The sequence below is a fragment of the Amblyraja radiata genome, chromosome 5, assembly GCF_010909765.2.
Source record: "Amblyraja radiata isolate CabotCenter1 chromosome 5, sAmbRad1.1.pri, whole genome shotgun sequence".
In the NCBI taxonomy this organism is placed as follows: Eukaryota; Metazoa; Chordata; class Chondrichthyes; order Rajiformes; family Rajidae; genus Amblyraja; species Amblyraja radiata.
In genome coordinates, this window is record NC_045960.1 from 108,886,938 (window position 1) to 108,913,084 (window position 26,147).

A 26,147-nucleotide genomic window follows, 5' to 3' on the forward strand; every position below is an offset into this window, starting at 1 on the left:
TAAGAAATGGATAGATGTTTAGATCTAGTAATTGAAGTCTGAAATTAGCTACAATTAGGTAACTAACTAATTATATGCTTTAATTTCAGGTCATCCAAGTAAGATTATTTTATATTTGTTTCAGAATGCTTCAATCTATGATAACTGAAAATTTCATTCAGTTCTCTTAATTTTTAAGAAAGTTATGGGCTTTTGACTGTTCACGATCACAACTTTTTTGTTATGTCCATAGAAAATCAATAGGGAACAAGATGCTCATTTCCGAGTATGAAAATGGCCATAACTTTTTAAATACTTGAGATATGAAAGTGAATTAGATGTCAAATTAAACTTATTTTTATGCTTTATCTGATGGGATAAATTACAGACTTGATTTTTAAAATCTCAAAATTTTGTAACATTGCTACTGTAAGGCAGCAACTCTACCGCTGCGCCACCGTGATGCCCTTTTAGGGGAAAGGTAATCTGAATCTGAGTATCTTAATACAGAGGAGTGCCACGGTGGACCGGGTTCCATCCTGAATACGGGTGCTGTCTGTGTGGAGTTTGTACGTTCTCCCCGTGGCCGTGCGGGTTTTCTCCCGGGTGCTCCGGTTTCCACCCACACTGCAAAGACGTACATGCTTTTCAGTTAATTGGCTTCGGTAAAATTGTCCCTGGCGTGTATAGGATAGTGTTAGTGTGCGGGGATCGCTGGTCGGTGCGGACTGGGTGTGCCGGCGAGCCTGTTTCCGCGCTGTATTTCTAAACTAAACTGAAAGGTTTGTAGGTTAATTGGCTTCATTCCTATTGTCCCTAAGTGCCTAGTATGGCTAGCTCGCTGGTCGGCACGGATTCAGTGGGCCAAAGGGCCTGTTAACGCACTGTATGTCTGAACTAAACTATACTAATCAATCACAAAATGTAACAACTGACAACTATCCCATCCAAGTGAACAGCAAATGCAACAACAATGAATACAATTAAAATCTGGGGACAGGAAAGAACGAAAAGACTACAGGATATTGCTTCTTAATATAAGTTTACAAATGCAACACTCCCCTCAGGGAAACTCTATTAGACATGGCAGATCCTGAAGGACACCAGCGGGAGAGTAACGGGTAAGGTAAGAGTGAGAGTTCCATAAATGTTAACCATTTAGGCAAATTTATTTTTTAAACCTTATTATGCAGACATGAGTCAAGAACTCAAGACCGTAATGGAATGCAATAAAGTTTCAATGAGCCACACCATGTTCTCCTGTAAATGGAGCTCCAAGCCTTTTGCAGGATGTGGAGATCTGATTACTCAAACTGATACAAGAAAACGGAGCTAAACAGACGTTTTTATGTACATTAGACCAGCATTACCTCCAAACTACCTCCATGAACTCCAACCCTTATCAGCTGGCACATAATCCATACTCCTCCATTCCCTGCATATCCATGTGCCTATCCAAAAGTCTCTTAAATGCCACTATTGAATCTGCCTCCACCAACTCCCCTGGCAGCACGTTTCAGGCACTCGCCACCCTTTGTGTATAAAAATATTGCCCCGCATATCCCCTATAAACTTTACCCCTCTCACCTTCAAAATGTGCGTTCAAGTATTTGATTTTTCCATCCTGTGAAAAATAGTGCTGACTGTCTACGCGATCTATGCCTCTCATGATTTTATATACATCTATCAGGTCTCCCCGCAACATCCGGTGTTCCAGAGAAACAATCCAAGTCTGTCCAACCTCCCCCTGTAGCCAATTCCACACTAATCCAGGCATCGGTCTGGTAAACCTCCTCTACACATTTTCCAAAGCCTCTACATCCTTATTAAAACAGAGGAAACATCTGCAAGAGGTACAAAAGTGTGAAAATGCACACCTGTAGGGTCTACTGAATCCCACGACACAAAGAAAGACCAAACGACACTTAGCTGAGCCAGACACCTTGTGTCACGTTTATTCCAGAAGCCCCTTTTACCTACATTCTCACCGTTCATAACCCGTGTGCAGATCAGGCCAATCGGCGCGTATGACCTTGGAGTTGTTATTGAGCTCTTACATAGAAACATAGACATAGAAAATAGGTGCAGGAGTAGGCCATTCGGCCCTTAGAGCCTGCACCGCCATTCAATATGATCATGGCTGATCATCCAACTCAGTATCCTGTACCTGCCTTCTCTCCATACCCCCTGATCCCTTTAGCCACAAGGGCCACATCTAACTCCCTCTTAAATATAGCCAATGGAACTGGCCTCATTTACCCTCTGTGGCAGAGAATTCCAGAGATTCACCACTCTCTGTGTGAAAAATGTTTTTCTCATCTCGGTCCTAAAAGACTTCCTCCTTATCCTTAAACTGTGACCCCTTGTTCTGGACTTCCCCAACATCGGGAATAATCTTCCTGCATCTAGCCTGTCCAACCCCTTAAGACAGGCTAGATGCAGGAGATTCCCTTAATTCCCTTAAGAATTTTGTAAGTTTCTATAAGATCCCCCCTCAATCTTCTAAATTCTAGCGAGTACAAACCGAGTCTTGTGGCTGGACCTTCTCGTGGGGCTGCTGGCAAGTCACCAGCGGTGACAGGCTGTATGCAAAACCAACGTGGCGTGAAGGCACCACACACCTTCAGATTCAGGGACAATTTCTTCCGAAGATAGACACAAAATGCTGGAGTAACACAGCGGGACAGGCAGCATTTCTGGACAGAAGAAACGGGGACTGTTTCGGATCAAGACCCTCGAGGATCCAATCCTTCTCTCAAGAGATGCTGCCTACTCCAGCATTTTTGTCTATCTTCGGTGTAAACCAGCATCTGCAGTTCCTTCTGACACAGTTTCTTCCCAGCTGTTATCAGGCATCGGAATCATCTTGCCACAACTAAAGAGCAAAACTGAACTACTTATCACCTCATTAGTGATCCTCAGACTATCTTTGATCAGCCTATACTGGCTTTATCTTGCACTAAATGTTGTTCCCTTTATCATGTATCTGTACACTGTGGATGGCTCGATTGTATTCATGTATTGTCTTTTCATTGACTGGTTAGCACGCAACAAAAAACTTTTCAATATACCTCGGTACACGTGACACCCGGAGAAAACCCACCTGGTCACGGGGTGAACGTACAAAGTCCGTACAGACGGCATCCGTAGTCAGGATAGAACCCGGGTCTCTGGCGCTGCAAGGCGACAACTCTACTGCTGTGCCACCGTGTCGCTCCTTGCAGAAGTTTCTGTTAATTTCTCGATTTCTCCTTAATAAATAAAGGAGTATGGTGATATCAACTGCTGAGAAAAAGAACATAAGCTGTTTCCTTAATATTAGTGAGCTTGACCATTGGGGATCCTGAATTTTCCACTAACGCCTTAAGTTAGTGTAAAGAACCAAGCAAAGAGCTGGTGAAATCACTTGCAGCACAGCAAGCTGAAAGATATCTATTCCCTTATTATCTACTTTAAAAAGATTGTCCACACACTGTAAATATACAGGAATTATGAAATGAAATTTATTGCTGAAATTGCAGGATTAATTCACAAATCACACTATAGTTAGGATAAAATTCAAATAATATTTTACATATGACAAATTAAATAAATTAAGCATCAATTTCAAACCCTATATGCAAAAGAGGAATGGAAACTTCGGCCCACAGTATTCATGCCGAACATTTTACCACGTTAGACTGCTTGGACATGATCCATATCCCACTATTCTCTACAAATCCATGGTCCTAGCTAAAAGCCTCGCAGATCCCAGTATTGTACTTGCATCCACCACCACCCCAGGCAGTGCGTTCCAGGCGCCCACCACTGTGTAAAAAGCTTATCCCGTACATCTCCTTTAAACTTTCCCTCTCTCACTTTAAAGCTATGCCCACTGGCCTCCCACATTTGCACCCTGGGAAAAAAAAAGGTTCTAACTGTCTATCCACTTCTGAGATCGTGGGACAGGACATAGCCATGGATTCTGGTCTCTTGACCATTCACCATACATTTGGGGTTACTACCCCAATTTGCACCAGTTTAGGTCCTCCCTACACAAGTTTTAGTTTATTACCAAGTGTACCGAGGTACAGTGAAAAGATTTTGTATGCTAACCAGTCAGCGTAAAGACTATACATGATTACAATCGAGCCGTCCACTATGCACAGATGCAGGATAAAGGGAATAATGTTCAGTGCAAGATAAAGTCTGGTAAAGTTCGAACCTGGGTCTCTGGCGCTGTGAGGCAGCAGCTCTGTGCAACTGTGCAGCCCCAATGAATGTCATGGACACGAAAGATTAATTGTTCCTCTTTCCACAGGTGCTACCTGACCTTCTCAGTTTTTCCACCATTCTCTGTTTTTATTTCAGACGTCCAGGCATCTGCAGATTTTTGTTTACATTTCATCAAATGGTGAAAATTATTGAATGTTATTAAATTTGATTTATAGCATTTAGAATTTTGGTCATTTTAAAAAAAACTTCAAAACACAGGACTCCAACACTCTGGCTTGGTGCCTGACAGGATGAGGGCATTACTGGCAATGGCAGCATGTATTGTGCATCCTTTATTGCTTCCAAGTTGGTGGTCATGGACTCACCTCATGAACCAATTCAAGTCTTGGGCTCGGAAAACTGGCACTTTGAGTGAATTAAAGAAGAATGAAGGAACTGTTAAAGAGGCTTAATGGAAAATATTAAGTGGGCGAGCAATGAAAGATTGTTTTCATTATTTAGAAAACTAAATATGAGGTAAACTTTAATTAAGGTTAGTGCTACCACTATGAAGGAAAAAATAGAAGATGCTTTCTCAAACAACTAAAGAGTCATTCCAAATTGAAAGTTATTAATAATTTCTTGAGGAAATGTTTTAACTTTCTGTAAAGAATAATACAGGCTCAACAACGCCTCGCTTTTTATGGTGGGGACTGAATTCTACTGGAAGTAGAATTAGGCTAGGACTCGAGGACCCGATCTATAGGGGGAGGTTGAGCAGGCTAGGACTCGATTTCTTGGAGCACAGGAGGATGAGGGGTGATCTTTGTAGAGGTGTATAAAATCACGAGAGGAATAGATTAGGTCAAAGGCTTGTTTCCACGCTGTTTGACTCCGAGTCAACAAAACATACGATGAACATAAATGTTGTTGAGTTTTAGCATTAAAATTAATATGATTACATTTTAATGATTTTATTCATTTTGTACAAAATAATTCATATTCAATGAACTTCACAAAAAGTTGAAAAACAGTACCATCAATTGAACCTAATATGTTTAAAATACAAGTAGTAAGGTGCGTCGAAATTAACATAAAATGTAACAGTGTGGTAAATGGGATTGAGTTTGATCAATACAATATAAAAGTCAGCATTGCCATAATCATGATAAACCAAAATGATTCCTACGCATGCTCACACTTGTATTCTCATACAATAATTCATCCACAGCTCCATCCAAGACTGCTAGAAATTGGACGCAGCCCAGACCATCATACAAACCAACCGTCCTTCCATGGACTTCATTTATGCGTTGGCAAGGCTAGCAGCATAATCAAGGACCAGTCTCCCATTAGGCAAGAGGTACAGAAGTGTGAAAAAGCACACCTATAAATTTAGGGACAGTTTCTTCCCAGCTGTTATCGTGCAACTGAACCATCCTACCACAACTAGAGAGCGATCCTGACTATCTACCTCGCAGGAGACTCTCGGACAATCTTTAACCGGACTTTATTTTGCACTAAACGTTATTCCCTTTATCGTTTATCTGTAAACTGTGGACGGCTCGATTGTAATCATGTACAGTCTTTCTGCTGACCTGATAGCACGCAACAAAAGCTTTTGACCGTACCTCGGCACAGGTGACAAACTAAACTAATCTAAACCTTCATCTATGGGGCTGATATTTAATTTGGGGAAATAAAGAGTCTTTCCATATTGAAGCTATTAAAAAAATGTCTTAAGGAAATGTTTTGACATTCTGTAAAGTATAAAACAGGCTAAGCAATGGTGGGAACTTAATTCTGAAGTATGAGAATTAGGTCGGCTCAATAAAACATACCATGGGCATAAATGTTGTTAAGTTTTAGCATTAAAATTTATATGATTACATGTTCACCTCATAAAATTATTCACATTCCAATGAAATAAGGTATGATAAATGAGCTTGCTTAGCACACTATGCCTCAACTTAACGTCAATTAACTTCACATTTAGTCCTGATATGTGAAATTAGCTTTTCAAAATAAAAAAAACTGTGCATATTTTCCTCAAATTATCACAAAAATAATTAGTAAAGTTAAGAAAAAAAGTTACAAGGAACACTTTTTACAAAGATTTAGACTATAGAGATACGGCATGGGAACAGGCCCTTCGGCCCACTGAGTCCGCGCCAATCTGCGATCCCCGCACACTTAACACTATCTTACACACACTGGGGACAACTTACAATTTTATCAAAGCCAATTAACCTACAAACCTGTACATCTTTGGAGCGTGGGAGGAAACTGGAGCACCGAGAGAAAACCCACAGGGAGAACGTACAAACTCCATACAGGCAGTACTCATAGTTAGGATCAAGCCCGGGTCTCTGGCGCTGCGAGGCAGCAACTCTACTGCTGCACCATTGTGCCGCCAAAGATAAGACATTTTATCTGTTCAGTGTTCAAAATGTACACTATATTTCTGTCGTGGACTCTGCTAAACTGCCGAGGAAATTCCATTCACCTTAAAGTGTCGACTATGCAAACAAAGAAGACTGGAACATTGAACCAGTCTGGGAGCCTCGTGTGTGATGTCCATCCCACAATCTGGACTAGGACTATGAAGCAACAGAATACACAATTGCAACAGGAAACTTGGGATTACTGCAGCTAATTGTTTCTGGCTTTCATACCTAAAACCCAGAAAGCCATGCATGCCTTTATTTCATTAAATCATTGGGATCTACAGACAATCTCCAATAGATTTTCTTCAGTACCAATCTTTTCATTTAGCAGACACAAGAAACTGCGGGCATTGGTTTACAAACAAAATTCACAAAATGCTGGAGTAATTCAAGGGGTCAGGGAGCATCGCTGGAAAATATTGATCGGTGACTTTTTGGGTCAAGACATTTGGGGTCGGGATCAGTATGAAGATAGATCCTGATTCGAATCGTCGCCTATCCATATTTTCCAGAGATGCTGCCTGGCCTGCTAAATTACTCCAGCATTTTGTGTCTCTATTTGCCAATTCTTCATGAACGGAAAAAACTACGGTAAAGATAGGTCAGGTGATGGCTTAGCAAAACAAACCCCTGCTGCATAACAGGAATACCGTGGATATTTTTGGCTTTTCTTCCCGATATAATGTTGGAGTGGCATTTAAGAAGCTTTTAGATAGACACATAGGTATGTAGGGAATGGCGAGATAGGCATCACATGTAGATAGAGGAGATTAGTTTAACTCAGCATCATGCTCAGCCCGAGACATTGGGGGTTGAAGGACCTGTTCCTGTACTGTACTGTTTTATGTATGCCATTGAGAGCTTGGACATGCAGCTGCAGAAAAGGTATACAATAAATACCGTATGCATGTTATAACAGCCAGTAGATGACCCACAGCATTGTGTAGGAAAGAACTGCAGATGCTGGTTTAAATTGAAGGTAGACACAGAATGCTGGAGTAACTCAGCGGGACGGGCGACATCTCTGGAGAGAAGGAATGGGTGATGTTTCGGGTGAAGACCCTTCTTCAGACTGCCCCACATCATTGCTGTGGATTCTTGCAGTCCCTCCATGATATACTAGTTCAAGCAGGAGGATCAAATGATCATCAACGATTGCTCAGTAACTGTACTCGACACCATTTTCTTCTCCCCGCCTCAGAGCTCCCCCATCCCCCGAGGGCATCAGATAGGGAATCAAGTCAAGTGTTTTATTGTCATACTAGACCAAGTGGAACCCGTCGGGCCCCATTCCCCCACCGCAATATTCCACCACTCACTCGTTCCCCCAACGCAACTCGTTCCCCCAACACAATATTCAACCACTAACCCATAGCCCCCAACTGCGCAGGCATGGCTCATTCCCCCAACACTCCCTCCTCCTCCTCTTCACCCTCCCTCTTCTCTCCCCTCTCCTCCCCCACTCCCTCCTTCACCACTCCCTTCCCCTCCGTCACTCCCTACCTTCAGTCACTCCCTCCCTCCCTCACCCCAATCCAGATAGAACAATGAAATTCTTACTTGCAGCAGCACAACAGAATATGTAAACATAGTACACTGTAAACAAGATAATAAACACACATATATAAACACGCACACATATGTACACAAAAATCAAACAAACAATAATAGTGCAATAATAACAATAATAGTCTATTGTAGTTCAGAGCTTATTTGAGGTTGTAGTTTTTAATAGCCTGATGGCTGTAAGGAAGAAGCTGTTCCTGAACCTGGACGTTAGTTTTCAGGCTCCTGTACCTTCTTCCCGATTGCAGGAGTGAAATGAGAGCGTGGCCAGGGTGGTGTGGGTCACTGATGATGCTGGCTGCCTTTTTGAGGCAGCAACCTCGGTAGATCCTTTCGATGAGGGGAGGTCAGAAGCCGTGATGGACTGGGCAGTGTCCACAACTTTTTGCAATCCTCGACGCTCCTGGGCATTCAGGTTGCTGAACCAGGCCATGATGCACCCAGAAGTTCAAGAGAATTCTCTCTGACATACCGAATCTCCGTAATCTTCTGAGGAAGTAGAGGCATTGATGTGCTTTATTTATAATTGTATCAGTGTGCTGGGTCTAGGAAAGATCTTCAGAAATATGGACATCCAGGAATTTGAAGCTTTTGACTTTCTCCACCATCGTCCTGTCAATATAGACAGGTTTATGGGTCCTCATCCTTCCTCTCTTCCAAAGTCCACAACCAGTTCCCTGGTCATAGGTGTGCGCAGTCGCACTTTGTTTCTGACTTACGTAACGTCCTACTTACGAAGAGTTTATTTTTTTAGTATGTTTTAAAGTATGTTTTTAATGTTTCTTTGTGTGTTTTGTGTGGGGGGTGGTGTGGGGGGGTGAGGGGGAAACCGTTTCGGCCGCCTCCTCCATGGAGAGGCGACTTTTTCCAGGTCGCCTCCCCGTGGCCTAACAGCAAGGATCGGCCAGCGTGGACTCTCGGCGTGGAGCGGGCGAGCCCTCGCTGGGGCTCGCTGGAGGGGAGAGCTCCGTTTCGCTGGCCCGGGGCAGCCGGCAGCCTGAAGCCGCGGTCTGCACAGCTCCAGCTGGCGCGGCGTCTACAGCCGGGGATCCCTCGTGGGGGACCCGGGGGAAGAAGAAGCCATCACTGCCGGCCCGCGGCCAACTTCTACCGCGGGCGCGGTGGCGACTTACCATCGCCCCTGGAGGGGAGCTTCGACCGCTGGCCCTGCGGTCTGCGGTGCTTCTGGCTGCGGCGCGGCGGGAACTTTAAACTTTAAATCTTCGACCGCCGGCCTGCGGCCTACACCAACTTAAAGCCGCGGTCTCCGGTGGGGAAGAGCCGACTCTGGACTTAACTGGACTTGTACCTTGTCCTTTTACCATCTGGACGCCCGCAGCAACGGCTGCGGAGGGTTGAGGTCCCGACCACGGGGGAAAATGGAGGAGGACTGGTCAAATTGTGTGCCTTCCACCACAGTGATGAATGCTGTGGTGGATGTTTGTGTTAAATTTTTATTGTGTGTTTGTGTGTGTTCTTTATAATTGTACCGCTGCTGACATATTCATTTCACTTGCACTTTATGTGCAATGTGACAAATAAACCGTATTGTATTGTATTGTATTGTATTGATCTGCAAAGGTAGAGCAGACATTCAGAACCTTTTCTCGTGGGTGAAATATCAAACATTAGAGACCATACCTCTCCGTGGATTGTCACCTTGTCGTGGTGGAGAAGCTTGTGTGGACCTGAGATCCTGAGAGCGATGCTGTCTGGAGCGATGCTCCTGGTAGGGCCACCCATGGCGGTAAAGTCGAGGGGGAGGTTCCTGACAAAGAGCAATCCAACAAAGACCTCAACGGTGGAACAGGCGGAGGATGATGGCTGACTTTAGTGGAGCGTCACAACGGCTGGGAAGGTGGATGAAGGCTGCAGCAGAAAAGGGTCTCCGGTCATCTTGGATTCCATGCCATTGGATCCTGACCCAGATCTGTCAAGGACCGTGGGGTGGCTGTCTGTGCACCAGTCTCCCCACGTTAAACAAAGTCACGTACAGACGTCCTCCCAAAAGAGGACAGTCATACGCGTTCCGATTGACTGCCGATGATGATTGGAGGCCATAGTAATAAGGTGAGAGGGGCATATTTTAACGATGTATGGAGCAGTCACAATAGTGGCCTTTTTACGGGCTTTTGAATGGGCAGGGAATGGAGGGACGTGCATCATGTACAGACAGGGGACTTTCACTTGGTATGATGGTCACCACAGATATTGTGGGCCGAGAGGCCTGTTCCTGTGCTGCACTGTACTGCTGTTCTAACACCAGCAAAGCCATTATCAGCTTGAACATTGCAGCACAACTTAGATGTGTAGAAGTGTTGCTTCTGAAAGCTGTCGTATCAGACAAGAGTACAATATCCAGCCAGATCGATCTCTAGAGGGCAAAAGCATCATGTCTCCAAGGGAGTTTTAGACAATATTTACATTTGCAATCTACTCCAAGGTGTAATGGTAAATGTGCAGATTTGTGAAGCAAGACTGATGCACACAATAGACATGACTGAAGAATAGTTCAGACCCAAAAGGCCACCCATCCTTTTTCTCCAGAGATGCTGCCTGACCCGCTGAGGTACTCCAGCATTTTGTGTCTATCTTCATGCAACAGTCATATATGGAACCCTGCAGTCATTTTACATTAACCATCACCACCTTAATTATAGTCAGAGAGTGATACAGCGTGGAAACAAGCCCTTCAGCCCAACTTGCCCACACCAACCAACATGTCCCATCTACACAAGCCCCACCAGTCTGCGTTTGGCCCATATCCCTCTAAACCTGTCCTATCCAGGTACCTGCGTAACTGCTTCTTAAACATGCCTATAGTCCCTGCCTCAACTACCTCCTCCGGCAGCTCGTATCATACAATACTGAAGGGTAGCAATGTTCTTAGCAGAGCGACATTTGTCTATTGAATAAGCCTTTTCGCCATTTGAGCCTATTCCACAGATCAAAGTTCAGGGCAAATTGAGACCTTAATCCATAAACCTGCCTTTGCACTTTACGAACATAATTAACAAGCATCATTCATGGCTTTTAAATTCTTCACAGTCGACTGACATACAGTGCTTGTTTGATGAAGAGTTCAAAAACTTTCCATTGCTTCCAAAAAAAATCTGTTTTTTTAACTCTCCATTTGAAGCTAGAAACTAATAATTTAAACCACACCCTAGAAACGTTCTGCAAGCAACTGAATGATTTTATTTGCAGGTTATTGTTTAGTTTAGTTTATTGTCATGTGTAATGCGGTACAGTGAAAAGCTTTTGTTACGTGCTCACCGTTCAGCAGAAAGACAATACACGATTACAATCGAGCCATCCACAATGTACAGATACGTGATAAAGGGAAAAAGGTTCAGTGCAATATAAAGTCCAGCAAAGTCAAATTAAACATAGTCCAAGGGTCACCAATGAGGTGGATAGTAGTTCAGGATTGCACTGCAGTTGTTAATAGGATGGTTCAGTTGCCTGGGAACTGCTGGGAAGAAACTGTCTCTGACTCTAGAGGTGTCCAGTTTCACATTTTCTGTACCTCTTGACTGATGGGAGAGGGGAGAGGAGGGAGTGGCCAGGGTGAGACCCGTCCTTAATATCCTTAAAGTCTTCCAACCTTCAGTAGTCACCCCTCACCAATATGAGGTCATCCCTCTATGTAATCTCTTCTAATGTCAAATCCAGTTTATATTGTTCAACCTGTATTTTACTCTATTTGCCAATCTGGTCTTATGGGCCTGTCCCACTTGGCGATTTTTTTGGCGACTGCCGGCATCATTGACTGACGTATCAGGTCACCAAAATATACGCGGCGTGATGCGGCATGACGCTGCGTGATGACGCGTGACGCGCAGGTTTTTTTCAAGTGTCGCAACTACTTTTTTGTCGCTGCTGGATTTTGAAATGTTCAAAATCTTTTGGCAACACTGATATGACGCCGGCAAAAATCGCCAAGAGGGACAGGCCCTTTAGTCACAATGCATTCCTGGATGTCGATGTAGCCCAGTCCATCACACAGACCAGACTCCCCACTATTGACTCCATCTACACTCCCCACCCCAGTCATTCCTTTTCCCCCCTCCCATCCGACAGAAGATGCAATAGCTTGAAAGCGCGCACCACCAGACACAGGTACAGTTTCTTTCCCTCCGTTATCAGACTTCTGAACAGTCCTTCCATATGGCAAAGTACAGTCTCAATTCTCCAACCTACCTCATTGAGGACATTGAACATTTTATCTGCAAAAATTATGCTACAATGCTGAGAAAGTATTTTCTGCATTGCGGTATTTTTCTTGATTGTATTTGGCAAGAGTGCATTCCTGTATAGTATTATTATATTTGATTGGATAGCACACAAAGGCCTTTCACTGTACCTCACTACACATAATAAGTTGGAGAAACTCAGCGGGTGAGGCAGCATTTATGGAGCGAAGGAATAGGTGACGTTTCGGCTCGAGACCCTTCTTCATTGTGAGAGGTACGGACAGGGGTTTCTGCGGCAACAGACGGGATGCGAGGATGGTGTGCTGCCTACCTGGTGCCAGGATCCAGGATGTCACGGACAGAGTGCAGAAAATCCTCAAGGGCGAAGGTGAACATCCGGAAGTGGTAGTGCATGTCGGCACAAACGATGTCGGAAAGAAGGGGATGAATATTCTGCAGCGTGACTTTAGAGAGCTCGGAAAAATGCTGAAAAGCAGGACCTCCAGGGTTGTTATCTCCGGTTTGCTTCCAGTTCCTCGTGCTGGCGAGAGCAGGAACAGGGAGATACGGGACCTGAACGTGTGGCTGAGGAACTGGTGCACGGGGCAGGGATTTAGATTCTTAGATCACTGGGATCTGTTTTGGGGTAAGGGGGAACTGTACAAAACGGACGGATTGCATCTTAACAGGTGTGGGACCAGCATTCTGGCAGGCAGGTTTGCCACTGCTACACGGGTGGTTTTAAACTGAATAAGGGGGGTGGGGTGTCGAATGGGCTAGTGGAGGATGGAGTTAAAGGGAAAGGGTTTCTTAAATGTGTGGGCGTAGAGACAGAGGGGTGTAAAATGAGGGTAGAAGCAATAGGTAGCAAGGTGAAAAGTAAAAGTGGCAGGCCGGAAAATCCAGGGCAAAAATCAAAAAGGGCCACTTTTCAACAAAATTGTATAAGGGGTAAGAGTGTTGTAAAAACAAGCCTGAAGGCTTTGTGTCTCAATGCAAGGAGCATTCGTAATAAGGTGGATGAGTTGAATGTGCAGATAGCTATTAATGACTATGATATAGTTGGGATCACGGAGAAATGGCTCCAGGGTGACCAAGGCTGGGAGCTGAACATCCAGGGATATTCAATATTCAGGAGGGATAGAGAGAAAGGAAAAGGAGGTGGGGTAGCGTTGCTGATTAGAGAGGAGATTAACGCAATGGAAAGGAAGGACATTAGTTTGCAGGATGTGGAATCGGTATGGGTAGAGCTGCGAAACACTAAGGGGCAGAAAACGCTGGTGGGTGTTGTGTACAGGCCACCTAACAGTAGTAGTGAAGTTGGAGATGGTATCAAACAGGAAATTAGAAATGCGTGCGACAAAGGCAAAACCGTTATAATGGGTGACTTCAATCTACATATAGATTGGGTGAATCAAATTGGCAGGGGTGCTGAGGAAGAGGATTTTTTGGAATGTATGCGGGATAGTTATCTAAATCAACATGTAGAGGAACCAACGAGAGAGCAGGCTATTTTAGACTGGGTATTGAGTAATGAGGAAGGGTTAGTTAGCAGTCTTGTTGTACGTGCCCCCTTGGGCAAGAGTGACCATAATATGGTTGAGTTCTTCATTAGGATGGAGAGTGACATTGTTAATTCAGAAACAATGGTTCTGAACTTAAAGAAAGGTAACTTTGAGGGTATGAGACGTGAATTGGCCAAGATTGACTGGCAATTAATTCTAAAAGGGTTGACGGTGGATATGCAATGGAAGACATTTAAAGGCTGCATGGATGAACTACAAAAATTGTTCATCCCAGTTTGGCAAAAGAATAAATCAGGGAAGGTAGTGCATCCGTGGATAACAAGGGAAATCAGGGATAGTATCAAAGCGAAGGATGATGCGTACAAATTAGCCAGAAAAAGCAGCATACCGGAGGACTGGGAGAAATTCAGAGACCAGCAGAGGAGTACAAAGGGCTTAATTAGGAAAGGAAAAATAGATTATGAAAGAAAACTGGCAGGGAACATAAAAACTGACTGCAAACGTTTTTATAGATATGTGAAAAGAAAGAGATTAGTTAAAACAAATGTAGGTCCCTTGCAGTCAGAAACGGGTGAGTTGATCATGGGGAACAAGGATATGGCGGACCAATTGAATAACTACTTTGGTTCCGTCTTCACTAAGGAAGACATAAATAATCTGCCGGAAATAGCAGGGGACCGCGGGTCAAAGGAGTTGGAGGAATTGAGTGAAATCCAGGTTAGCCGGGAAGTGGTGTTGGGTAAATTAAATGGATTAAAGGCCGATAAATCCCCAGGGCCAGATAGGCTGCATCCCAGAGTACTTAAGGAAGTAGCTCCAGAAATAGTGGATGCATTAGTAATAATCTTTCAAAACTCTTTAGATTCTGGAGTAGTTCCTGAGGATTGGCTGGTAGCAAACGTAACCCCACTTTTTAAGAAGGGAGGGAGAGAGAAAACGGGGAATTACAGACCAGTTAGTCTAACATCGGTAGTGGGGAAACTGCTAGAGTCAGTTATTAAAGATGGGATAGCAGCACATTTGGAAAGTGGTGAAATCATTGGACAAAGTCAGCATGGATTTACAAAAGGTAAATCATGTCTGACGAATCTTATAGAATTTTTCGAGGATGTAACTAGTAGCGTGGATAGGGGAGAACCAGTGGATGTGGTGTATCTGGACTTCCAGAAGGCTTTCGACAAGGTCCCACATAAGAGATTAGTTTACAAACTTAAAGCACACGGCATTGGGGGTTCAGTATTGATGTGGATAGAGAACTGGCTGGCAAACAGGAAGCAAAGAGTAGGAGTAAACGGGTCCTTTTCACAATGGCAGGCAGTGACTAGTGGGGTACCGCAAGGCTCAGTGCTGGGACCCCAGCTATTTACAATATATATTAATGATCTGGATGAGGGAATTGAAGGCAATATCTCCAAGTTTGCGGATGACACTAAGCTGGGGGGCAGTGTTAGCTGTGAGGAGGATGCTAGGAGTCTGCAAGGTGACTTGGATAGGCTGGGTGAGTGGGCAAATGTTTGGCAGATGCAGTATAATGTGGATAAATGTGAGGTTATCCATTTTGGTGGCAAAAACAGGAAAGCAGACTATTATCTAAATGGTGGCCGACTAGGAAAAGGGGAGATGCAGCGAGACCTGGGTGTCATGGTACACCAGTCATTGAAAGTGGGCATGCAGGTGCAGCAGGCAGTGAAGAAAGCGAATGGTATGTTAGCTTTCATAGCAAAAGGATTTGAGTATAGGAGCAGGGAGGTTTTACTGCAGTTGTACAGGGTCTTGGTGAGACCACACCTGGAGTATTGCGTACAGTTTTGGTCTCCAAATCTGAGGAAGGACATTATTGCCATAGAGGGAGTGCAGAGAAGGTTCACCAGACTGATTCCTGGGATGTCAGGACTGTCTTATGAAGAAAGACTGGATAGACTTGGTTTATACTCTCTAGAATTTAGGAGATTGAGGGGGGATCTTATAGAAACTTACAAAATTCTCAAGGGGTTGGACAGGCTAGATGCAGGAAGATTGCTCCCGATGTTGGGGAAGTCCAGGACAAGGGGTCACAGCTTAAGGATAAGGGGGAAATCCTTTAAAACCGAGATGAGAAGAACTTTTTTCACACAGAGAGTGGTGAATCTCTGGAACTCCCTGCCACAGAGGGTAGTCGAGGCCAGTTCATTGGCTATATTTAAGAGGGAGTTAGATGTGGCCCTTGTGGCTAAGGGGATCAGAGGGTATGGAGAGAAGGCAGGTACGGGATACTGAGTTGGATGATCAGCCATGATCATATTGAATGGCGGTGCAGGCTCGAAGGGCCGAATGGCATACTCCTGCACCTAATTTCTATGTTTCTATGTTTCTATGTTTCAGTCTGATGAAGGGTCTCGACCCAAAACTTCACCTATTCCTTCGCTCCATAGATGCTGCCTCACCCGCTGAGTTTCTCCAGCATTTTTGTCTACCTTCGACTTTTCCAGCATCTGCAGTTCTTTCTTAAACACATAATAAGTTCATAAGATATAGGAGCAGAATTAGGCCATTAGGCCCACCAAGTTTATTCCGCCATTCAATCAAGGCTGATCTATCTTCCCATTCTCCTGCCTTCTCCCCATAGCCCCCGACACTTGTACTAATCAAGAATTTGTCAATCTCCGCCCTATAATATATACTTTGACTTGGCCTCCCCAGCCTTCTGTGGCAAAATATTCCACAGATTCACACCCACTGACTAAAGAAAATCCTCCTCATCTCCTTGCTAACGGAACGTCCTTTTATCCTGAGGCTATGCCTTCTGGGCCGAGACTCTCCAGATCCTCACCACATTCACTCTATCCAGGCTTTAGCTATTCGGTAAGTTTCAATGAGGTCTCCCCTCATCCTTATGAATATAATAATAAACCTAAACCGATACTTATCCAGACATTTTCATGATGAGCTATTGATGAATCAGAGTCATACAGCATGGAGACAGGCCCTTCGGCCCAACTTGCCCATGCCAACCAATATGGCCCACCTACCAATGACTTGCTGAAATCCATATATACGATGTCTACCGCTCTGCACAGATCAACCCTTTTTTGGTCATGTCTTCAAAAAAACAATCAGATTCGTGAGACTTGCTCTCCCAACACACAAAACCATGCTGACTCTCCCTAATCAGCCCTTGGCTATCTAAATGCATGCATATCTTACCCCTCAGAATACTCTCTGATAACTCTCCAATCACATATGTTAGACTTACCGGCCTATAGTTCTCAGGCTTTTCTTTGCAGCCCTTCATAAATAGAGGCACAACATTGACCTCCCTCTTCCAGTACCTCACCCGTATTTAATGCCGACTCATAAATCTCAGCCAGGGCTCCTGCAATTTCCTCTCTAGCTTCCCAGTGTCCTTGGATATATCTGATCAGACCCGGGAGATTTGTTTATCTTCATACACTTCAGGACCTTCAGCACCTCCTACCCTGACTACCCTCAAGATACTTCCATTGACTGCACCAAATACTCATTAAGGACCTTGCCCATTTCCTGCAGCTCCACACAAAGATGATCACTTTGATTCCTGGGGTTCCCTTTTTCACTCTAGTTACTCTTTTTCCCTTAATGTACAAATAAACTCTCTGGGTGCTCACATTTCCTCACACATTCCAAAAATATACAGGTTTGTAGGTTAATTGGCTTCAGATTGTTATTTGTCCCTAGTGTGTAGGATAGTGCTGGTGTACAGGGGGATCGCTGGTTGGAGTGGACTCGGTGGGCCGAAAGGCCTGTTTCCGAACTGTATCTCTAAATTAAACTAATGCCATGGACTCCTCCTGTTAATAAATCAGAGCTCCCCTGGTAAAAGCTTGAGAACAAATATATATTTTATATTTGCTTTTGTACATGTTTTTTAAATTACTTCAATGTTAGTCTCCAATGTTAATGTTCAGCATTAACACTACACCACCCATTCCCAGCTTGGGAATTGCTGTACAGTTAAGTGACACAACTAGCAATGAGGGCATATATTGCCACCCACAGACCAATGACCAGAGATGTACACAGATGGCAGAAGGATAAATGCTGCTGTTGGGGACTAATCTACAGCCTTCCGAGGTCAAGATGGTGCCCAAGCCTGGCAACTCTCTGCGTGCTAGTCCCAGAATTGTTTCGTTTTTTAGTTTGGTTTAAAGATACAGTGCGGAAACAGGCCCTTCAGCCCACCGCGTCTGCGCCGACCAGCTATCCCCGCACACTAACACTATCGTACACACACACTAGGGACAATGTGGAGTAACGGTGGGCGGCACGACTCACGTCGCTGCGGCCTCTGCAGTCCGTTTGTCTTTTTGTTATTTTTGGTCCCGTTTTAATGTAGTTTTTATTTATTTTTGATGGGGTATGTGTGTGTGTGTGTGTGTGTGTGTGTGTGTTGGGGGGGGGGCGGGAAACTTTTAAAATCTTTCCCCTGCAGGGAGAACCCGACCTTTTCCCTGTCGGGTCTCCGTTGTCATTGGGGCTGCAACGTGGAGCGGCCTCCAACCGGAACGACCTGGGGCTCCAGTCGCGGAGCTGCGGACCTACTCACCATCATGGAGCTGGCCGGCTTCGGAGCGGGTGGAGCTGTGGTGGCGCTCGGCTGCGACCCGACCCCGGGGATTCGGAGGCTTACCGCAGGTCCGGTGGACAATGACACCTGGAGCCCGCGGGTCCCTGCTGGGAGACCGCTTTTCGGGGCTTCCGCAACGGCGACTTCACCCGCCCGAGTCGCAGGGTCGAGGATGACCTGGAGCGGGGCCTTACATCATCGCCCGGCGCGGCTTCAACGGCTGCGGGACTTTGCTAGAGCCCGCCGGGGGCTCCAACAACAAGACCCGGAGCGCGGCCTTGCTAGAGCCTTGCCGGGGACTTTAACTCTGACATCGGGAGGGGAATGGGGAGTGCAGCGGAGAGATAAGTTTTTTTGCCTTTCATCACAGCGAGGAGGAGATGCGCTGTGATGGATGTCTGTGTAAATTGTGTTGTGTCTTGGGTCTTTTTATCTTGTGTGTATGACTGCAGAAACAACATTTCATTTGAGCCTCTATGAGGTTCAAGTGACAAATAAATTGTATTGTATTATGTGTGTATTGTGTGTATTGTGATTTACAATTATACCAAGGCCATTAGCCTACAAACCTGTACGTCTTTGGAGTGAGGGAGGAAACCTGACCAAACTCATGAAGGTCACGGGGAGAAGGTACAAACTCGTGCAGACAGCACCCGTAGTCAGAATCAAACCCGGGTCTCCGCCCCTTTAAGGGTCCTGACCCGAAACCTCACCTATCGATTTCTCCCCAGAGATGCTGCCTGACTCGCCAAGTTACTTCAGCATTTTGTGTATTTTTTTTATAAACTACCATCTGCAGTTGCTTATAATTAGCATCTTGCTTTTTAAACTTCCTGGCTTATTCACCTTTTCTAATCCAATGAAAACGTCGACATGCAAAAGGCCTTTACATTTTGAATTATTTTCCTGGATATGTCAAAGAACATCAATAGACAATAGACGGGGTGGAAGATTGCAACCTTCACGTGATCCGCCCTGTTTCGACGAATGCAATGAACCTGGCGTGCACAATCAAGTAAGATCAAATAGAACAAGTTGTCCTACAACTTTAGGCTGTGCACGCCATATGCAAGAAGAAGAAGAATAGAAATAGACAATAGGTGCAGGAGTAGGCCATTCGGCCCTTCGAGCCAGCACCGCCATTTAATGTGATCATGGCTGATCATCCCCAATCAGTACCCCTTTCCTGCCTTCTCCCCATATCCCCTGACTCCGCTATCTTTAACAACATCAAAATATATCACTCAAAACCAACCATAAAGGTCAACCATCTTGACACCGTTCACATGTCCTAGATTTAATCCAGCTATATTTTTTACCTGGCTGTAGATATTAAAGGATGCTTAGTCCCGACCAATTTCCTGACATTAAGGGCGATGTTGCTCAACTCGTCGCTGAGCAGGCAGCGCAGGCTCATAAAGGAGGTGGGGTACCCAACGATCTTCTCTGCCTCAGACACCACCTTAGTCCAAGAGGAAGGGGATGTAGTCGAGTGCAGTCTGTGGCCGTGACTAAAAGCAGCGGCCAGAGCAGGTCCATACTTCAATCTCCTCAGTGCCAGTAACAGGCTGGAGGTGTGGAGCGCAGACATCTAGGAACCGGTTAACTTCACACGTTGAAAACGGGGCACTCCTGGATCCACGTTAAAAGCCGGGGAAAAATGTCATGAATGGATCCTGCTAAGCAAAAAAAATAGATCTTTAATCAACTTTGTTTGCAATATCTCTTTGAGAGTCATACAGTGTGGAAACAGCCCTTTGTCCATACTTGTCCACACCGACCAACATGTCCCATCCACACTTGTCCCACCAACCTACATTTGGCCCATATCCCTCTAAACCTGTCCTATCCATGTACCTATCTAAATGTTTCTTAAACAATAGTGCCTGCCTTAACTACCTACTCCATCAGCTTGTTCCATGCACCCACCACACATTTTGTAAAAAAATTACCCCTCAGGTTCCTATTAAATCTTTCCCCCCTCACTTTAAACCTATGTCCCCTGGTTCCCCATTCCCCTACTCTGGGCAAGAGACTCGATGTATTCCTCCCATTATTTTGTACACCTCTCCAAGATCGCCCCTCATCCTTGGTTACAAGGGAAAGTGCCAGGAGAGAGGGTGGTTTGGGTGGGAAGGGCCGAATTGACCAGGGAGTTACGGAGGGAGTGGTCTCTGCGGAAAGCCAAATGGTGAGGAGATGGGAAGATGTGGCCAGTGGTGGGATCCCGTTGGAGGTGGCGAACAGAGGGAGAACATACAAACTCAGTACAGACAGCACCAGTAGTCAGAATCTTTTCCCCAGGATGGAAAATTAAAACACGCTAGGGCACAACCTTAAGGTGAGAGGAGCAAAGTATAAAAGAGATTTGCAGGACAAATTTCTTTTTTACCCAAGGCCTGAAACACGATGCCACGGTTGGTGGTGAAGAGGACTTGATCTCCATTCAAGACTGCAAGAAATTGCAGAGAATTGTGGACGCAACACAGACCATCCCACAAACCAACCTCCCTTCAATTGACTCCATCTACACTTCACGCTGCCTCGGAAAGGCCAGCAGTATAATCTAGGACAAATCTCACCCCGACCACTCCCTCTTCTCCCCTCAGGCAAGAGGTACAGAGGTGTAAAAATGTACACCAAATTCAGAGGCAGTTTCTTACCAGCTGTTATCAGGCAACTCAACCATCCTACCAACAACTGGAGAGCAGTGCTGACCTACTATCTACCTCATTGAAGACCCTCGGACTATCTTTAATTGGACTTTACTGGACTATTTCTTCCATTAAATGTTCTTCCCTTTATCCTGTATCCTACACTGTGGACGGCACGATTGTAATCAGATATTGTCTTTCTGCTGACTGGTTAGCATGCCCCAAAAAGTTTTTTACTGTACCTCAGTACACGTGACAATAAACTAAACTAAACTAGTGAAATTGGGAAAGTAGTAACGACAAATATACGGCGAATGGCTAAAAGACCAGATTCCATGGCCCTACCATCTCAGGAAATGTGAAAGACTAGTGGGCATAGCTTTAAGGTGAGAGGGGCAAAGTTTAAAGGTGATGTGCGGGGAACTGTGTTTTTTACCCAGAGGACAGTGAGTGCCTGAAATGTGCAGCCAGGGTTGGTTTGTGAGGCAGATGCAATAGTGGCATTTAAGAGGCTTTTGGATAGGCACATGGATATGCAGGGAATGGAGGGATATGGATTATGTGCAGGCAGATAAGAGATTGTCTTGGCATCATGTTCAGCACAAATACTGTGGGCCAAAGGGCTTGTTCGTGTGCTGTACTGTTCTATGTACTCTCTAAAATGGGCCTTTAATATATAATCTTCTTACTATGATGCTAGCTATGCACCAGACCAGTGCTTTATGTTAAAAAATAGATACAAAGTACTGGAGTAACTCAGCAGATCATGCAGCATCTCTGGAGAACATGGATATGTGAATTTTTAGGGTGGGACCCTTTTTCACGTGGTCATGCACCAACCCAGACTTTATATAGGAAGGCTACTGAAGACTTGACGTACGGAAATCCTATTTGCCTAATATGTGCAAATTCTCCCCTGAACGTTTAAAGAAAACTTCAAGAAAGGAAAGTGAGTTGCAGAAATGCTACATCTTCATTCAAAAAACTCCATTCTTGAAAAAAATTGTTTGTATGTAATCTTTTCAAAGAGCCAACATTATTCACAACATGAGATCTCATGAGCTATAAGCTTTGGAAACAGAAGAGACAATCTCTTATTAACAATCATATAATATTTTATCACTGTAACATCTATTGAAACTTTAAGGCCACTCACTGGATGTGGAGCAGGGTAATTCTGAACCATTGCAACTCCACAAAGGCGAAAGAGAATAAATAAGTGTCTGTATTAATCAATCCTCATTGTAATTGCTCATTTATAACACAGTAAAATGAGTTTATGAACAGTTCTCATGAATGTAACCCAGAGACTGTCTGCACTAAACATCTTACTTTAGAGAAGTTATGTTGAACTTCAACCTGAAAGAATAACCATGCCTCTTTCCACGAGTGTTTAATTATCTTGTACCCACAACAGAACAATGAAATTATTTCTTATTGCAGCCTTACAGGCCCATATACACAGATAATATAATCAAAATGTAATAGTTCAATAAATTATTGAACATCTTGCTTTTTCTATTGAAAACGTCCTTTATTCATGCTTATATTAAGCTGTAGAGATGTCAGTGGTTATGGGAAGAAGACACGAGAATGGGGTTGAGAGGGAAAGATAGATCAGCCGCGATTGAATGGCAGTAGACTTGATGGGCCGAATGGCCTAATTCTACTCCTATCAATTATGAACATGAACTATAAACACTGAACTTTCTGTGACCACAAAAGGCAAGTCAGTCTCCCAACTCTGCCCGAAGCCAGAGAGCAAAACAATAAAGTGCTGGAGGAACTCAGTGGGTCAGGCAGCATCTGAGGTGGGAATGGACATGCAACATTTCAGGTCGGGGCACCGGAGAGCTGATCCACCGAGCTGCTCGCCAGCACCCAACACCTGTAGCATCCATGGCCTCCCAAAGCCCACCTGTTGTATCTATTGTACTTGAGTTGAACTGATCGTATGTGTGTATGGCATATCTGATCTGTTTGGATAGCATTCAAAGCATAGCTTTTCTCTGCACCACGGTACATGTGACAATAATAAACTTAAACCTCTACCTTCCCACCCCTCGGCAAGACACCTTCCCCCACCCATCTCCCTGGGTCCCCTCACTTCATACTCGCCTGTCCCCAGACCCTCCCCTCCTCTCCTCCTCCTCCACCCGGACCCCTTCCATCCTGACCCCCTTTCCCCATGCTTCCTTTATCCAGGCCAAAGATCCTATAGCAATAGAAACATAGAAACATAGAAATTAGGTGCAGGAGTAGGCCATTCGGCCCTTCGAGCCTGCACCGCCATTCATTCATGGCTGATCTTGCTGTAGGATCTTTGATCCAGTCCAGGTATCTATCTCCCTATCTGGACCTCCTCTCCACAGAGCCCATCCCCTTGTCTACGGACCCCCTCTATCTGGACCACCTTTCCCCAGACTCCCCCCGTCCCCCACACCCTCTTGTCCCCCCGTCCCCAGATCTCCAACCGCTCTATCCAGACTCGCCTGAACTCCTCTCCTCTCCTCTCCTCCTCTCCTCCTCTCCTCCCCTCTTCCCCTCGCCCTCCCCTCTCCTCCTCTCTTCTTCTCTCTTCTCTTGTCTCTCTCCCCTCCCCTCCCCCCCCCGCGCTTGTCCCTGTCCCTCCGCTGCCCTCTGCGCCGGGAGCCGGGACTCACCATCTCGTGAGCGCCGCCATTGCATCGAATCCAGAACACGGCGGGACCGTCGCCAAGCGGGGCCGGCTAACGGCCGTAAAGTGTGAAGCTTGGCCGTAACCATGGAGACGGGCCTGGGTGTAACCATGGAGACCGGGCCTGGGCCGTAACCATGGAGACGGGCCTGGGCCGTAACCATGGAGACGGGCGGTCGTCGGGGAACCGCAGCCCGCGGGCCCGGAGCCGATGGGCCGAACGCTCCTACATTGCATGACACAGACACGTATCTGTATCACCTGGCGCACAGCCACCACTGGACCATCGTGGGCTCCACCTGTCCTTGATCGCTGTTACTCTTTTGCATATCTTTAATTCATTTGTTCCACATCTCTCAATATCACCGTCTACATCTCTTGCTCTTTCAGAAGAAGTGTTTCCATCCCAAACGTCACCCATTCCTTTTCTCCAGAGATGCTGCCTGACCCGCTGACTTACTCCAGCTTTTTGTGTCGACAACTTTCCTTCAGCCAGCTCCCGACTGTATTCTCTATCATAGAAACATAGAAACATAGAAATTAGGTGCAGGAGTAGGCCATTCGGCCCTTCGAGCCTGCACCGCCATTCAATATGATCATGGCTGATCATCCAACTCAGTATCCCGTACCTGCCTTCTCTCCATACCCTCTGATCCCCTTAGCCACAAGGGCCACATCTAACTCCCTCTTAAATATAGCCAATGAACTGGCCTCGACTACCCTCTGTGGCAGGGAGTTCCAGAGATTCACCACTCTCTGTGTGCAAAAAGTTCTTCTCATCTCGGTTTTAAAGGATTTCCCCCTTATCCTTGAGCTGTGACCCCTTGTCCTGGACTTCCCCAACATCGGGAGCAATCTTCCTGCATCTAGCCTGTCCAACCCCTTAAGAATTTTGTAAGTTTCTATAAGATCCCCTCTCAATCTCCTAAATTCTAGAGAGTATAAACCAAGTCTATCCTGTCTTTCTTCATAAGACAGTCCTGACATCCCAGGAATCAGTCTGGTGAACCTTCTCTGCACTCCCTCTATGGCAATAATGTCCTTCCTCAGATTTGGAGACCAAAACTGTACGCAATACTCCAGGTGTGGTCTCACCAAGACCCTGTACAACTGCAGTAGAACCTCCCTGCTCCTATAAATCCTTTTGCTATGAAAGCTAACATACCATTCGCTTTCTTCACTGCCTGCTGCACCTGCATGCCCACTTTCAATGGCTGGTGTACCATGACACCCAGGTCTCGCTGCATCTCCCCTTTTCCTAGTCGGCCACCATTTAGATAATAGTCTGCTTTCCTGTTTTTGCCACCAAAATGGATAACCTCACATTTATCCACATTATACTGCATCTGCCAAACATTTGCCCACTCACCCAGCCTATCCAAGTCACCTTGCAGTCTCCTAGCATCCTCCTCACAGCTAACACTGCCCCCCAGCTTAGTGTCATCCGCAAACTTGGAGATATTGCCTTCAATTCCCTCATCCAGATCATTCATATATATTGTAAATAGCTGGGGTCCCAGCACTGAGCCTTGCGGTACCCCACTAGTCACTGCCTGCCATTGTGAAAAGGACCCGTTTACTCCTACTCTTTGCTTCCTGTTTGCCAGCCAGTTCTCTATCCACATCAATACTGAACCCCCAATGCCGTGTGCTTTAAGTTTGTAAACTAATCTCTTATGTGGGACCTTGTCGAAAGCCTTCTGGAAGTCCAGATACACCACATCCACTGGTTCTCCCCTATCCACGCTACTAGTTACATCCTCGAAGAATTCTATAAGATTCGTCAGACATGATTTACCTTTTGTAAACCCATGCTGAAACCCAATGATTTCACCACTTTCCAAATGTGCTGCTATCCCATCTTTAATAACTGACTCTAGCAGTTTCCCCACTACCGATGTTAGACTAACTGGTCTGTAATTCCCCGTTTTCTCTCTCCCTCCCTTCTTAAAAAGTGGGGTTACGTTTGCTACCCGCCAATCCTCAGGAACTACTCCAGAATCTAAAGAGTTTTGAAAGATTATTACTAATGCATCCACTATTTCTGGAGCTACTTCCTTAAGTACTCTCGGATGCAGCCTATCTGGCCCTGGGGATTTATCGGCCTTTAATCCATTTAATTTACCCAACGCCACTTCCCGGCTAACCTGGATTTCACTCAATTCCTCCAACTCCTTTGACCCGCGGTCCCCTGCTATTTCCGGCAGATTATTTATGTCTTCCTTAGTGAAGACGGAACCAAAGTAGTTATTCAATTGGTCCGCCATATCCTTGTTCCCCATGATCAACTCACCTGTTTCTGACTGCAAGGGACCTACATTTGTTT

General features: G+C 45.2%; 1 protein-coding gene across 2 annotated transcripts in view; it reads right to left on the reverse strand.

Annotated features, from left to right (window-relative positions):
• The window catches only part of pdss2 (decaprenyl diphosphate synthase subunit 2), a 165,898-nt gene extending 142,033 nt beyond the window's left edge, over positions 1-23,865 (reverse strand). Inside the window, exons 1-2 of one of the 2 annotated variants that reach the window (XM_033021952.1) lie at positions 23,808-23,865; positions 19,810-20,166 (exon numbers count right to left, since the gene is read on the reverse strand). In XM_033021952.1, coding sequence (XP_032877843.1) covers positions 19,810-20,081 — 272 coding nt within the window. In that variant the 5' untranslated portion in view covers positions 20,082-20,166; positions 23,808-23,865. Of the gene's footprint in view, positions 1-19,809; positions 20,170-23,807 lie in introns of both variants that reach the window. The other variant, XM_033021953.1, reaches the window with a different exon arrangement.
• Between the last annotated feature and the right edge of the window lie 2,282 nt (positions 23,866-26,147).